Here is a 15,858-nt window from a genome sequence, read left to right as displayed (position 1 = left end):
TCACCCAATGTGTTTGTTGTAATGTTCTATGATTCAATCTCTTGGTAATATTCATGCGTACATTTTAAAGTAATACAATAGATGTATTGTACGTATTTATATGAAAGATGTATAGAAATTTTCTTTGACTCTATGAATAATAGACATGAGGTATACTCACTAAGAACAATTATTATTTGTACCGATGATATACTTCTTTACACGTCAATTCGTTTTAAATACGTAATTATGTTTTTGTATTGTTCTATGTCATAAAATAAATTTACATCTATTTATTTTATTTTATTTTATTTGAACAGCATTATTATTATTTTTATTATAATTATCATTATTATCATTACTATTAATATAACTTATCATAGCTGAAATAGTGTACAATAGCTCCGATGTGCACTCTCAGAAAGGTCATAAGACAGTCCTAAAATTATTTTTATTTATGTCAAAAGCTATAGCTTCAATACCCCCCACCCTTTTCGCTTAATCTTAAGGCGCCTTCATTACACATACCACTGTTTGGAACATTTAATACTTTATTCAAGGTACTTGATGTCATAACATGAAAATATCTCTTTATAAATTGTTTGCATCCGAAGCGCCTGTCAGAGTTTACTTTTACCAGGAACGCTTAAAATCCCAAAAATGAAAGCCAAGGATGTATCAGTACCTATAAGCATACGGAGAGCTGTATGACATAAAGGTACATAAAAATAAATCCAAATCGTTTGCCTGAGGAAATTGGAACCTTGTTTTCTTAATAATTTCTAAAGTTATTAACGGAGAGTTTAAAACAACATGTTTAAAATCATGTCAGTACCGAAGCACTGACTTTCGAATAATTCGGAATATTTCATGTTTCTTGTATTTTGCTTTTTGTATATTTTGATTTATCTGCATGTATCTTTAAGGCAGCATAAACTACGAATTCGACAAAAATAAAATACAGTTTTGTTTAGTTTTCAAACCTTAATAAAAGTGGAATAAAGAAATACATTTTCGCTATTAGCAGTCAGATAAATTCAATTTCGACAAAAAAGATAAAAAAAAAACATCACTGGTGTATAAATGACGTGGAAGTCAATAATTCAGCTCATTTAATTCCGTTTTCGTGCAATCTTCTTATTTGAACTTTAGAAGGGATGGTTGCGCATGTGTTCCTAGTGTGTCCGATTCATTAAGAAGAAAAGAATGTCAACATTGAAAAGTGGAACAAGGGAGTCCATTTCAGTGACTGATCTGGCCCACAACAAATCTTTCGTGTACAGGTAAAACCACAATCCTGTCCTCGTTTCCCCATCCCATGGCGTTGTCAGTTTATTTTCGACTTAGGAGTTTGAATGGTATCGTTCGCCCCTCTTTTACTTATTTTGTAAACCCATAACATGAAATAAAACAGACCTATAAAAACCGGCTGCACGCGCGTGCTATATATTCACATTTACATTTATGTTTATATCTGGTTATACGTTCGTCGGCAGACTTCGGAGGTCATCTCGAAGGATGATTAGATGGTGTCTTGTTTAAAATACTTAATGATACATTATAGCAAGCCCATGCAATGTAAATTGTTTCTTTTGGATTTTTTGTAATTTGAATATTCGTTTTAGTATGTTATGAATAAAATATGAGAATTTGGATCAAATCGATGAACATGAATTTGACAGCTAATGCTCGTTTAACAATTTCTGTTTGACGTACATAATTTTAAACCTGGTATCTATGATGAGTTTATTTACAGGTATTTAGTGTCACTCAGTATCATTTTTTCTCATGAAGTTACATATGCGTATTCAGTGAAATGTCAAATCTTTACGTTGACTTTCTTTTAAGTAATTCAGTGTCGAAAGGTAACAAAACAAAAAATATGGAGACATAAATTTCCAAGGCGTAGTTAAAAAATCGACCTGAGATATAACTATTTATATACCTTTAGAAATGTATTTTCCCAACTCTCTGAGATTGTTATACAATACTCTATTGAATAAAACTCGGTATTAATAGGTTAAATATTGTTTTGTAAGAAAACCAATTATATTGATGATGCCACAATGATGAACAATTGAATTATGAAAGTTAAAGTAGACGGGATAAAACAATTTAATCATATCGTTTAGTCTGACTAAATCTGTCAGAAATCTAATTTTATTACATCAGGAACTTTTTACATATTTTACGTGTAATGGAAGCAAAAGAGTCATAAATGTCTGGATGTATTGTAAAAAATATACTCCCTAGCAGACGATGCTTGATTATTACTTTACAGAATTTATGGGAAGTTAACAATGGGATAATTGAAACCAATTCTACAGTCTTTATGTTTATTTCTCAACTGACTCATTTTCAAATTTTAAATGCAAGTCACGATATAAAGCAGACTTAAATTTTTCTTAGATATCCTCAATAGCAGATTTTAAATATAACCAATGTACTTTTAATGAAAGCCACAGGCTTTTTGGAGAAGTCAGTTCAAGAGACTTTTTATTTAAACAATTTTTATTACAAAGCAAAATTTTTCTATTCAATAAATAATATACAAGTATCTGCTCCAGACCATATGAGTATTTGGACCATAAAATGTTATTAGAAATCTTCCACAAACATCATTCAAATGAATTGTGTCCAACAAATTTGCATTTGCAAAAACGGCCAAAACAGCTTAAATTTGAGATTTTACTATATTATTCAAATATGAGCCACAACATTACCCCAAAAGAATTTTTATTTCATGATGTCTCATACAAAGATATTAATATGGGTAATATGTTTGTGTGGACATTGATGTGGCTTAAATCTACAGTTGGGGTCAGTTCTAGCCAAACTAAAAGTCTGACAGGAACTGTAAGGAGAACTGTTTCAGACAGAAGCGGTTCTACCATAGAACAGATTTGAAAAGTTATACGCTTGAACAGTTTTGGACAGTTAAACCTATAATAGATTCTTACAGTTCTACCCTAACTGTTTCTTACAGTTTTACCCTATAACTTATTCATTTAGTTTTCCCATTACCACCAGCTATATAGAAAAAAAGACTTATTGAACATATTTGAATAAATTATTTCAACCTAAATATTTTTTAATTGAGATACTTAGGTTATCAAAATGATGAACTAATCTTAAACTGACCCAGAGCAAAATATTTCTGAAACACAAACTAGAAACATTTGACAACACAATTCAACACGATAACTTTGGATGTCCTTACTATGCATTCTGCCAGGATAATAACAATTAAACTTTAAGAGGAAACAGTAACCACGTTTGACATGAATAAATGAGCATTTGAAGGAAAGAGAATAAAAGTAACCAAAAAACACAAGAGTCAAATATTGGTCAACGTATTTACGGGTTACAATAATTAAGATAATGTGAATGAACAATATGTCAAGTTGTTATCAAATAGTTCGTTTCTATGTATGTTGGCGTTTGTTTTTGTTGCACTTAAGTGTTTCTGTTGTTCCTTTGTTTTCCTCTTATAGTTGATGTGTTTCCCTCGGTTTTAATTTGTAACCCGGATTTGTTTTCTCTCAATCGATTTATGACTTTTGAACAGCGGTATACTACTGTTGCCTTTATTAATCAAGACTTTGAGTCTAGAAAATATAGAAATAGTCTAACTGAAACTATTATCGATCGGCTTTCGTCACATGTTTGATTAAATGACGAAAACATTAAAATATAATGAATTACAATCCCTGATGAGGTACTTGGCTCATATATGAATAGAGCACAAGCAGATGAATATGTTACAGTATTAAGGATGTATTCTTCTGATGTTTCAGTCTCGTTGAAATCTCGTTCGGGAATTATTTCCAAAACAGGTGATTTGAGTGCAAAATATCAATGAATTTAAAAAACATTATAATCAAACTTAACTCTATGAAAAAATTGTGTACTTACAAAAAGTAGTTTTTCAGTAATAAAATTTTCAAATTTTATAACCAATCCGGTTAGTGTCATCAGCCAAAATGTTGAGAAAATGGACGAGGTGTAAAAAGAAATGAAGTAACCCAAAATATGTACATCCCATATCAATTTTTTCTTTTCAAAATTCTTAGATATGTATTTTTTCAATCATTTATAACAAAGAAGTTGAAATCATATGCTTTTTGTTCTAGAAAAAGAGAGAAAAAACCCAAAGGAGTATGGCCACGAAGTCCCGATATTGGCCCTGTGAGGTGACAAAAAATAAAAGAGAAATAAGGTGGATCCTTTATAGCTAAAACATATCTACGTATATTGTTATTTGTTATTATAGTATAAAATCATATTTTTGTGACGTCATTTATGTGACGTAATACCCGGAATCAAACCGGAACGCTCAAAATGTCAAAATTCTTAAAGAATTTCACACTTCCTGGTTAAATTTCGCATTGGCAACAGGCCTTGACCAAAGTAATTTTACTCTTATTTCGATTGTTTGACACTTTGACTCAGTTTGCAACAATATTTAGTGCCGTCGAGGCCTGTTGCCACATCGAAAATTTTAACTTTTGCAAACAAGCAAATCCTGATTCAACGCCGCCATTTCCGAGGTACGATAGAATCTGTGACGAAATAATAGACTATTTTCATATTACCGACTTTTGACTCCGGATTATATAATTTGACGACTGGTTACCTTGGACATCATGGTACCAAGTCAGGTAAGAGCATCTTACCCGATATAAACATAAACAAAGATATAAATAGATAGCAAACTCGTGCAATTGGATTTTTCTAGGTCTGTTTGATTTGATATTATAGGTTAAATCAATATGTTAATAATCGTTTTTACCTGTATAAGAATAAGTTTTTGTAGATCGAATCAGTCAACCAAATTGTTTACCCTTGTTTCACTCTCAATGTTGACATTCTTTTTCTTTTAATACCTGAACACACCTATTTCATGCGTAATCCATCTCTAGCTAAGGGGTTCAATTGAACTTCACATGAATACGGATTTAATGAGGTCGAATTATCCACTTGCAAGTGAATAATTCATAAGCGATGTTTCTTTGCTTATTTTGACAAAACTGAACCTAGCAGCCTAAAAGCGAATTATTATTTCACTTTCATTAATGATGGAAACAAAAAAAAATCTTTTTTTTCTATATCTCGTAGCTAATGCCCCTTTAACATGTTTGTCGAGAACACGAATCATAAAATAATAAAAGTATTTGTTCTTTTAAAACGTAATTGATAGAAACATGCAAAAGTCGGATAGATTTAATTGAAAATAGCTAAATCGCTAAATGAAATCGTCCACAGCGGACAACTGAGAATGAGTATTCTGTCAAATTTTTGAATTTTTTTAAACTAGGCAGTGGCTATTTTGCCGCCGCCGGCAAAATAGAAAATATGCTATTTTGTCGTCTTTGATTAAAATATCTTAATAAAAACAAGCAAAATAGCATATTTCGATAGCAATGACTATTTTGCCGGCGCCGGCAATATAATGAATTTGTTATTTAGCCGGTTCTTTGTAAAGAGTGAATTTTAATATTTACTTGTGAAAAACACTACGAAAATGTGCATTGTCAACATAAAAGAATCAAATTATTATTCGACATATAGCTGAATAAGATAAATGTCACAATATCTGAGATACATATAATCGTTTATAAACATGTATGAGTCCAAGTGAAAATAAGAATTTGTAAAAAGGAATAAAAATAAAAACTATTGAGCATCCATTTGAAGCAAGGAAATCATATAAAAAATGTAGTTGAAATTACTACTAATATCAGTCTAATGCTACATATATGCATAAGAATAAAATCTGAGATTTTTAAACTATGCTGTAAAAAAATGAAAGACAAAATCTCATGGCATATCGGTTTGATAAAAACGTTATACAGTCTTTAAAAAATCAATCACATAGCTTCAAAATCAAAAATGTTTAAATTAAACTTAGTTTTGAAATAATAGTCAGTTTTGAATTTAATATCTGTAAACAAAATCTTTTTTACTGGCATGCTGGCTTCCGCTTACCGAGAATGGCAAAATAGCATATTTTCAATTTTGGCGGCGCCGGCAAAATAGCCACTGCCTTTAAACTATTACTTTTTCTAGTAAAAAAGTTCTGGGAAAATATAAAAAGGATTTATTGAACCATTTGAAAGAATTATATTTCAATTTTTACAGATGACTACATATTTCATGCGCCTTAGGTACAATTAGAGATAGCAGTACTATGTAATGTGGTCAGTGGCGTATGAATGGCGGTATTATATGAAACTATTGTTCATTCATGTGTTTAATTCTGAATGTTGCTTTGAGAGTAAGCATGTAATCCTCCGGAATGAGAATGATGTTTATGAGTTCACGTGTGGTTTTGGTGTCTGATGACTTCTGTACAATTATAATGTGTTCTATGATTATTGAAGTACATGTTATGCTATGTACTGTCTATTCACAATGTTTATCTTTATCTGTGTTTTCATCTTTTACTTCTTTACTAGAAAATAAACTTGTTTGTGTTTAAGTGAATCACGGTTTTCTTTCCATATACAAATAAGATGATGTGGTGTGATCAACTATCCTCATAATTTTTTACGACTGTACTTCGCTCGTCAAGATATTTTACAGCTGTCAATTTAAATTCCTTCTGCCCAATAGAAGACATTCATTGCTTATGTTTTAAAATCCTTTATGACTTTTAATTTAATCTATGCTATAGAATGATGTTTGTTTACATAGTCTCTGCAACTGCTATTTCGAGAATATCAATACAGAAAACGAGTATTCGGGCCACTTATAAAAATATTAATTGAAGCGCTTTTGTGCAGCTTAAGCCTTAATATTAGTAAATTTCTGTTAATAGAGTTAAAACAAAAACAAGATATATGGACGAGATTCAAGAAATAGTTTGGAAAACAATTCTTGTGGTAAAATGATTATAAAGTTACTAGAACGTTCATGAAACAATTTTAACGTTACGCGCAAATGGCTAAAATACCATTGTACCTTGGTCTTTTCTGGCGCCCTGGAAAATTATACAAACACAGTTACAAGTCTAATGGTTATCGTTTTATGAACTACACTAGTTAGTGATCCTTCTGCAGTAATTACGTCAATTTCTGAGACAGGGCCGTTTTTAACCCTTCCTGGCCCTACTACTCCTTTACAAAATTGACAGCATGGTCAATTTGACACGAAAAAAGCAACAGCATTTGTATGAATTTTCTAATATAAACACCAACTTATAGTTTTTTAAGTTAAATTTATTCAGATTGGTCCACTTCATCTTTATAGAAAGTATGAAAAAAAGGTTTGATTGTGAAATTGTGATTGTTTTCATGATAATAGACTAAAAATGGGTAAAAAATTGATGAAAAATAGGAAAATCATTTAAAATGGGGTACTTTCAAATGGCCGTAACAAAAAATGAAATGCACCACCATATGATTTTTTCTAGAAATGTTCGGCTCCTCCGAGGTGTACATCCTTAACTAGTTTTGAGACATTTTATTCTTCTCCTTTTAATTTCATTCAGTGGAATAACTAAAGATACATAAAAACACACAATAAATATCAGCACAAAAACTGTTTTCGACTTTACTTTTTGATTTAATTCAAAAGGGTTCATACCATCGTTGTTGGAACTTTACTACTACTTAGGTTAACATACTTTAAGCTAATTGAATGTATATCAAGTTATTATACTGGTGTGCCCCCATGATTTCATACCTAATATTTTCTGATTAAAACTTTTGACTCACCATTCCTGATCAAATTTAATTAAAAAAAGTTCATCGAACGCTTCAAACGACTTTTTTTTACACTAAGATATATTTAGGACAGAGAATACTGTTTATCACTGGACTAGAATAGATAGTGAGCTTATCAAACCTCACAAGATGTGACAATCAAAAAGTAATAAAAATAAAAGCTTTGATTTAATGTTTCTTTGGTTAAAATTATAGCATAATTATTACGCAACAATGCCGATTTTACAGATTTCTATGATGAACGATAATTATCATGACTCTCACAGTAATATAAAGTAAATAAACAATCCTAATTTTGGTTTTATTGTGGTCGCTTATGTCCGAGATATCAATCAAATCATCTGTTACTGTCGTGCGTCTGTCATCTCCTATACCTTATCTCATTTTATCATTTTCATCTTAAAACGATAAAGCCAATTATGAACATGAAATCATATTCAATAGCTTAAGTACATTTTTCTTGCATTGTTAAATACCATTTTAAAGGTTCAGGTACTGCCTTGTTTTATTTTGTTTTTCTATTTGTATGTTTCAATTGTTAAATTTATGCATGCAATAATTAGAGAAAGTTCGGATATAAGAACATTTTTTTAATCTCACAACACGTCGATGTACAAGCATATGTAAAGTAAAAAACATCGTCTATAGCTAAATATTTTATACTTATTCAATTTTCATAAAGGTCGATTTTTCTCTGTGGATTTCGAAACAGGATTTTTCACGACATTTTCATAACGATTGCAATTTTTGATGGTTTAAGAATTTTTTTATTGTGTTTCGGTTCTATGATATGTTGCTTTTAACCTTTGTCTTCTTTGTAGGAATCAGTAAATGGTACGTATTATCGACAACCCAAGGGTTGACCGGCATTTAAACCAATTAATGTTAACAAGGAGCGCCGTTTTTGAGGAATGCATTTCAAATTCATTCACTCCCGGTTAGAAAGGGAATGTGACACCATATACTACGTGTATGAAGAGTATTACGCTCTTTGTATGCTGAAGAACACTTGCAACACAGTAAAGTCCGAAAGTAGCCTTTTGCGAAACCAAATTTATGTCTTATCCAACCTCTTTTTGTAGTGGCCATCTTAAAGTCCATCTAGATGATCTAACATTTTGAATTTAAAACATACACAAAATAAGGATATAATATATGACTGCCCAGGAAACAACTATTAACCAAAGACTAAGGGACACGGATGTAAACAATTAACTCATCATAGATACCAGGATCAAAATTTGTACGACAGACGCGCGTTTCGTCCACAAAAGACTAATCAGTGACGCTCGAAAAATCAAAAAAGTTAAAAAGGCCAAAAATTGGACCGAAGTTGAAGAGCACTGAGAAGCAAAAAATTCGAAAGGTTTTTTCAATTACAGCTAAAGTAATCTAGTCCTGCGCTAGAAACTCCTTAGTATTTCGAAAATTTCAAAGTTTTATAAACAGTCAATATATAACTATGACCATATCAATGATAATTTATGTCAACACCGATGTTCTGACTACTGGGCTGGTGATACCTTCTGGGATAAACTGCACGTCCCCGTACGGTCTTAAACAATGATCAAAAGACATATTGCATAGTTAGTTATTATGGGCCCGTGATGAAAAACGTAAAACAGTTCTAAATGAAACACCCTGGTTTTAGCTAACAACACTCACACGACTAGTCTCTTGGCTTAGGACAGGTACATAAACAAACTGTGGAGTAATAAAACATAGTTTGGGCGCTTGACTTATCGGAAAATGATGAGCACAAGACAACTAGCAATTTAGAAAAGACAAAAAGTACCAATCCAGGAGAACTCGCTTTTAAATGTCAACTAATAAATAAATCATTGTTAATTTGCTCTCGTCCTGAATGTTCAAGAAACATTTCCTATCATTCTTACAGCAAACAACAATAGGCCAATCATATTAGATGTTCCTCAAAGTCAGTATTTCGTATGTTGAAGATTATATGGAAAGATTTATTCAAAAAATCTCAAAGACTAATTGCTAACGCTAAAAAATATGACGATGTAAAGTCGAATTATGGCAAATTAACTTTAACAATCAAAACTAATAATGACTCGATGTGTTATCGCTATTCTGAGAGGTTAATAATGCACTATTGAAATATCAGGAAAAAAAACTCTATACACAGACGCAGTAAAGATATTTTAATGGTTTTCCTTAGTAACATTTAAATGTTTAATCCTTTAGAGAATTAATTATCAAAGACAGATATTTTTTTTGTCTTTGTTAAATTCATTTACGTTTCTTAACTCGAGGAAATCTTATATTAACTCATATCTTTTGTTTAGAATGTTGATGTCATATATGTTTACCATATATATAAAGTCTTTTATTTTGGATGCTGTTCCATTGCCGTATACGCCATTTCCCGTTTGACCATATAACACTGGAAAAACACCAATAATAAAGTGGAAACTACTAACATTGGTCATCTAAATAGTAAATCTGCAGGTAATGTACAAAGTTCAATTGGGGAAATAATCAAACGCAAACATATAGATAAGGGCTTTATCTTAACTAATATTTCCTAGAGCTTTCATTTGTTAAATATATTTAAAAATCAATGTCGGATATAGGCTTTTATCAACCCTGAAATAAGTAGATAATAAATTACTTAAACGGAAGAAATAGTGCGTGTTAATTAATATAAGTAATAATTTTAAGGTCATATACCTTTCATAGTCGTGATCCAGTTTGCGACTTTTGGGTTTTCAATAATTCCATTTTTACTAACGGCTGTCACTTTAAACTTGTAATCAGTTTCAAATGTCAGGCCATGGATGGGCACTACGGCACGTTTGATCTGTAAAAAAAACACAAAAATTAAGTACAAACGGGGTTGGTATAGAAAAGTAAGAGGACGTCAAGAAAGGGGGGGGGGGGGTGAAATAAATAGGACGAAGAGAGAGAGACTACGCAATTTAAAACAAAAAGACAAACAATTACAATAAGCAATAAAAGAAAGCTAAATATAAGAAATTAGATGAAATCCAGGATTCGAAAAAAAATTTTTTTTTCATTTATAGTATCCGTCGTGTTGTTTATGACAAATAAATTCGATAGAAAACAAATCTAGAAAAAATGACGGTTATTTAACTAAAATAGACATCATGGGCCCCTAAAAGGATGTTTTATTTCCTTATTCACGAATCGAATTGAAGTAACGACAAATATCACTAGAAATTTAACCGTTCCAAGAAAATCCGCGAAACTATAAGAAAATGTGAATGTCGACAGGAGATCGTGAAAAATCGAGAAAGAAGAGAAAAAAGATCCAAAGAATCTACATAATCATGTGATCAGAAGTGTGTATAGTTTGTTGTGTTATAACTTTCTTTGAATTTAAAATTCCGAGTGAAAATACCTTGGAAATCAATGAAGAAAGCAAATTCTGGAGAGAGCAGAAGAAAAAATTTTGATTTAAATTTCATAAATAATTATACAGCTTTGTTGGTCACACAAACCTACGTAAAATAAAGGCAACAGTAGTATACCGGTGTACAAAAGTCATTAATCGATTGATAAATCCGGGTAACAAACCAAAACCGAAGGAAACACATCAATTATAAGAGGAAAACAAAATAACAACAGGAACATCGAAGTTCAACAAAAACAAACGCCAACACACATAGAAACGAACTGTTTTATAACAACTGTCATATTCCTAAACTGCTAAAAATTCCGCTTTACGACAATGTTAAAAAATATCGCTAAAACACTACGTGACAGAAATACAGCACAAACACATGCAAGAACATTCATAACAGAGAAACGTACAAACAAATAATATAATAGTCGACACAATATGCAAACCACAGAACAACAACGAAGATATTCCATCAAAGGATATCAAAACAGTGACGCGCTTACGTAACTAACATGCAATCTCGAACATTATACAATTATTTTCAAAATGTTCGTCCAAATAATTTACATGCCAATTATGGTATGGAAAGGCAATTTTTATAATTATTTGGACTGCAAATGTTAAGACATAACAGATTATCCAACCGAAACCATAACAGAAACATCAAAATAAATCCATTAATGTTGGATGTTTAAAACACCGAGACACGCCGCACAGCAATGCAAATTCACATTCAGTATAACAGTCATATTCGGGAATATGACAATGATAGTATTGAAAGGCAATTTCATAATTATTTGGACAACAAACAATACGATACAACACATTATTCAACAGAAACCATAACAAAAACACCAAAAATAAATACATGAATGTTGAATGTACAAAATACCGAGACACGTCGTAAAGCAATGTAAATTCACTCTCGGTATAACAGTCATATTCGGGAATAGGTCACTTTGGGTACTTAGCAGACAGACGACATAGATGTTAAACCACAATTTAAGACGTGTTAAAAATGTCATTAGTTATTTTAGACACAGACACCTCGTATAGATCAACCAATTCGTGATGGTGTCCATAAAATTTACGGAGTGTCATTTTCAATCTTTCCTCCTCATAACTCTGTTGGAGCAGTTTCTGCGTAAGGAGCACACTTCTGTATATGAAGTCAGTATAGTGTGAACATGCACGAGCATAACGTATCAATTGAGAAATTACACACGATACAACGGAGCAGAGGGTATGTTACTGCAAAGAAATGGGAAATTGATAATTGAGAAGTTGAAATCATCCCGTTTGTCATAGATTTTAGTGTGAAGTCGTCCATCTGTGTCAATATTGAGAAAAAGATCAAGGTATGAAGCAGTCCTTCTTGAATCAGTAGTATCCTTAATTTTAAGTTCAATGGGATATATGAGATGCAAGTACTGACTGAAATATGGGTTATTCAGTGATAGGACATCATCAATATATCTGAAAGTAAAATTAAAGAACCTTGCAAGGTGCTTTTTCTATTTGTCTTTTAGAAGGTTTTGAATGAATTCTGCTTCATACGAGTACCCATTGGAATACCGACTGTCTGTTGAAATATCAATCCTCCAAACTCAACAAATATATTGTCGATTAAGTCAAGCATTGTGATAATATCATCTATACTGTATTTTCTGAAAGAATCAGTTTGGTTCTTCACAAAATAAGAATTATTATAACCCAAAACAAGAAATTATATATATACCCTCACGACACTTACCAAAGAGGAAATCCTGGATAATCATAGGTCTGTTCTATGTTCCTTATGAATTTCAACCAAAGATGAAGAACTGGGTCTTCCATCACTGTATTGGATACCTAAACTACATAAGTGTCCTTACAAACAACTGTATATTGCTGGGTCTTCCAAGTGCTCCACGAAACCTCTTTCTAAATTATTAACATCTATTTTATCAGCTATCAAAGCCGGGCGTGAATCAGATGTGGATACTTAAAAATTCCAAAGATCTTTTAGAGTACATACAATCTAAGACTCTCTCATCTTGCAATAGTATTAAAACATTTGACTTTTTCTACACTTTACACAAGTATTCCCCATTCCAAACTAAAAGTTAAATTGAAAGAGTTGGTATTACTTTGTTTCATTAAAAAGAATGGCGAACGTAGATACAAGTATCTTGTCTTGGGGAGAGATAAATCCTACTTTGTAAAGAATCACTCTGATTCAAACAAAAAATTCTCTGAAACTGACATTATCAAGATTCTTGATTTCTTGATTGACAACATATTTGTTATGTTTGGAGGACGTGTTTTTCAACAGTCGTCGGAATTTCAATGGGAACCAATTGTGCCCCTCTTCTTGCCGACTTGTTTCTTTATTATTATGAGGCTGACTTCATACAGGAACTTCTTAGGAAGAAAGATAAGAAGTTAGCAATGTCCTTTAACTTTACGTTCCACTATATAGATGATGTCTTCTCACTAAATAATACAAAATTTGATGACTATGTTGAACGAATCTATCCCATCGAACTAGAGATAAAGGATACTACAGATACAGTTAAGTCTGCCTCATATCTTGACCTACATCTAGAAATTGACAATGAGGGTCGGTTGAAAACAACACTTTACGACAAAAGTGATGATTTCAGCTTCCCAATTGTGAACTTTCCATTTCTATGTAGCAACATTCCAGCAGCGTCTGCATACGGAGTATATATCTCCCAATTGATACGATATTGCCGGGCTTGTATTTCCTATTATAATTTCCTTAATAGAGGATTGCTGCTCACAAGGAAGCTAATAAACCAAGAGTTCAAATGGCAGAGTTGAAATCATCCCTTCGTAAATTTTACGGACGCCATCACGAGTTGGTTGACCGTTATGGAATAACCGTTTCACGGATGATATCGGATATGTTCCTTATGTCGTAACTACAATACCCTTCCCTTTTCACGAATGTGACCTACCGAATTAGACTATTTACCAGATTTGTAATAACATAAGCAACACGACGGGTGCCACATGTGGAGCAGGATCTGCTTACCTTCCGGAGCACCTGAGATCACCCCCAGTTTTTGGTGGGGTTCGTGTTGCTTAGTCTTTAGTTTTCTATGTTGTGTCATCTGTACTATTATTTGTCTGTTCGTCTTTTTATTTTTGGCCATTGCGTTGTCAGTTTGTTTTCGATCTATGAATTTGACTGTCCCTCTAGTATCTTTCGTCCCTCTTTTATATCTACGATTCCCATTTTTATCGAAAAAGCTCTGTTTAATAAGATGGTGAAGTCGATCTTTCAATTGAGCATGGGGTATAGTAGTGGAAAGCGTAGAAAAATCAAAGGTCCTAATATTGCTGCAAAATTGCAATGACTGTGATCTGAGATTTAGCAGTAGATCTTTAGAATTTTTGAAAATCCACATCTGATTGACACCACTGGTTGAATATATCTCATCGCAATACACATACCTCCTACTTGTTTCTTTAACACTTCGCTGATTCCGCAGGTTCAAAGTCTCAAAAGACGATGACGCACCATTGTTTTCTTTGAGTTTACAAACATCAAACACTAGTACACCATATTTGGTCTGAAACGGTCATTGTGATCTTAACAGCTCTTTAAATCGGAACAATAAATTATTTGGTTATTTTCAGTCTTTCAGTCAATTATTATGTTTATTCACTGCAGTAAATTCAGTACTGTTAAGTCTATGTTCAGACTGTTGAGTACTTATGTCATACACCTGTTCACAACAAAGACATACAGAATTGTATGAGAAACTACTGAACAGTACTGAATCGACTGCAAGCGAATTGCATGAACAAAACTAAATTAACCGCAATAGACAAATTTGAAAATTTACATAAAAAATAAACTCTTCATAGATACCAGGATTAAAATTTTGGACGCCAGACGCGCGTTCCGTCTACAAATGACTAATCAGTGACGCTTGAATCAAAAAACGTTTAAAATTGCCAAATCAAGTGCGAAGTTGAAGAGTGTTGAGGAGCCAAAAATCCGAAAGGTTTTATTAAATACAGCTAATATTATCTATTCCTGGGTTAGAAAATTCATTGAACAGACTTTTTAGATGATGTTAAGATCAAAATGACCGTTTAAGACTAAAATTCATTTACTAGTGAAATGATTTTATTAAGGTTCCACAGGCTCGAACGCCTCAAAAACTGGTACAAAACTTATTATTTATATATAGACATATGTTTCTCTGGAAGAAAGGATTCAACATTCCCAACCTGAACCGTCTTCAAAGGCTTAGAAACCTATGTACATTTATAGTACATCGTAGTTTTTAGATGCACTGAACGCAACGCACAAACACACATGTTTGATCCAATCAGATTAATTATCCAGTTTTGGTTATTTCTTTCCTAGCTAAACATATCCCTCAACTGCACCCAGCAGGTAATTGAAGTTTTTTTTTCATTTAATAAACAAAAATGTTAAAATAAGATGATGTGTTATGATTGCCAATAAGACAAATTTCCGATTTGAATTTTCCTTGGAGTTCGGTATTTTTCTTATTTTACTTTTTCCAACGATACCAAATGACGTAGAAATTAGTAAACTAAAGATTACCGTACGGCTTTAAAGAATGAGCAAATTGCATACCATATAACAAGCTGTAAAGGCCCCGTTATGGCAAAATGTGAAACAATTAAAAACGAGAAAACTAACAGATTTATGTAAAAAAAACATTAAACGAAATACAAAATTATGCAAATATAAAATACAACAATAAACGACTATCT

At 32.1% G+C, this 15,858-nt stretch overlaps 1 protein-coding gene across 1 annotated transcript in view; it reads right to left on the bottom strand.

Moving 5' to 3' along the window:
- LOC127736121 (angiopoietin-1 receptor-like) overlaps positions 1 to 15,858 on the bottom strand; it is a 184,911-nt gene that overhangs the window by 67,033 nt on the left and 102,020 nt on the right. The window contains exon 7 of the mRNA XM_052246664.1: positions 10,401 to 10,530. Coding sequence (XP_052102624.1) covers positions 10,401 to 10,530 — 130 coding nt within the window. The remainder of the gene's footprint in view (positions 1 to 10,400; positions 10,531 to 15,858) is intronic.

This window comes from Mytilus californianus, unplaced genomic scaffold (assembly GCF_021869535.1).
Source record: "Mytilus californianus isolate M0D057914Y unplaced genomic scaffold, xbMytCali1.0.p SCAF_3, whole genome shotgun sequence".
NCBI lineage: Eukaryota > Metazoa > Mollusca > Bivalvia > Mytilida > Mytilidae > Mytilus > Mytilus californianus.
The sequence above is the reverse complement of the archived record's forward strand: the minus strand, read 5'-3'. Positions and strand labels throughout refer to the sequence as shown.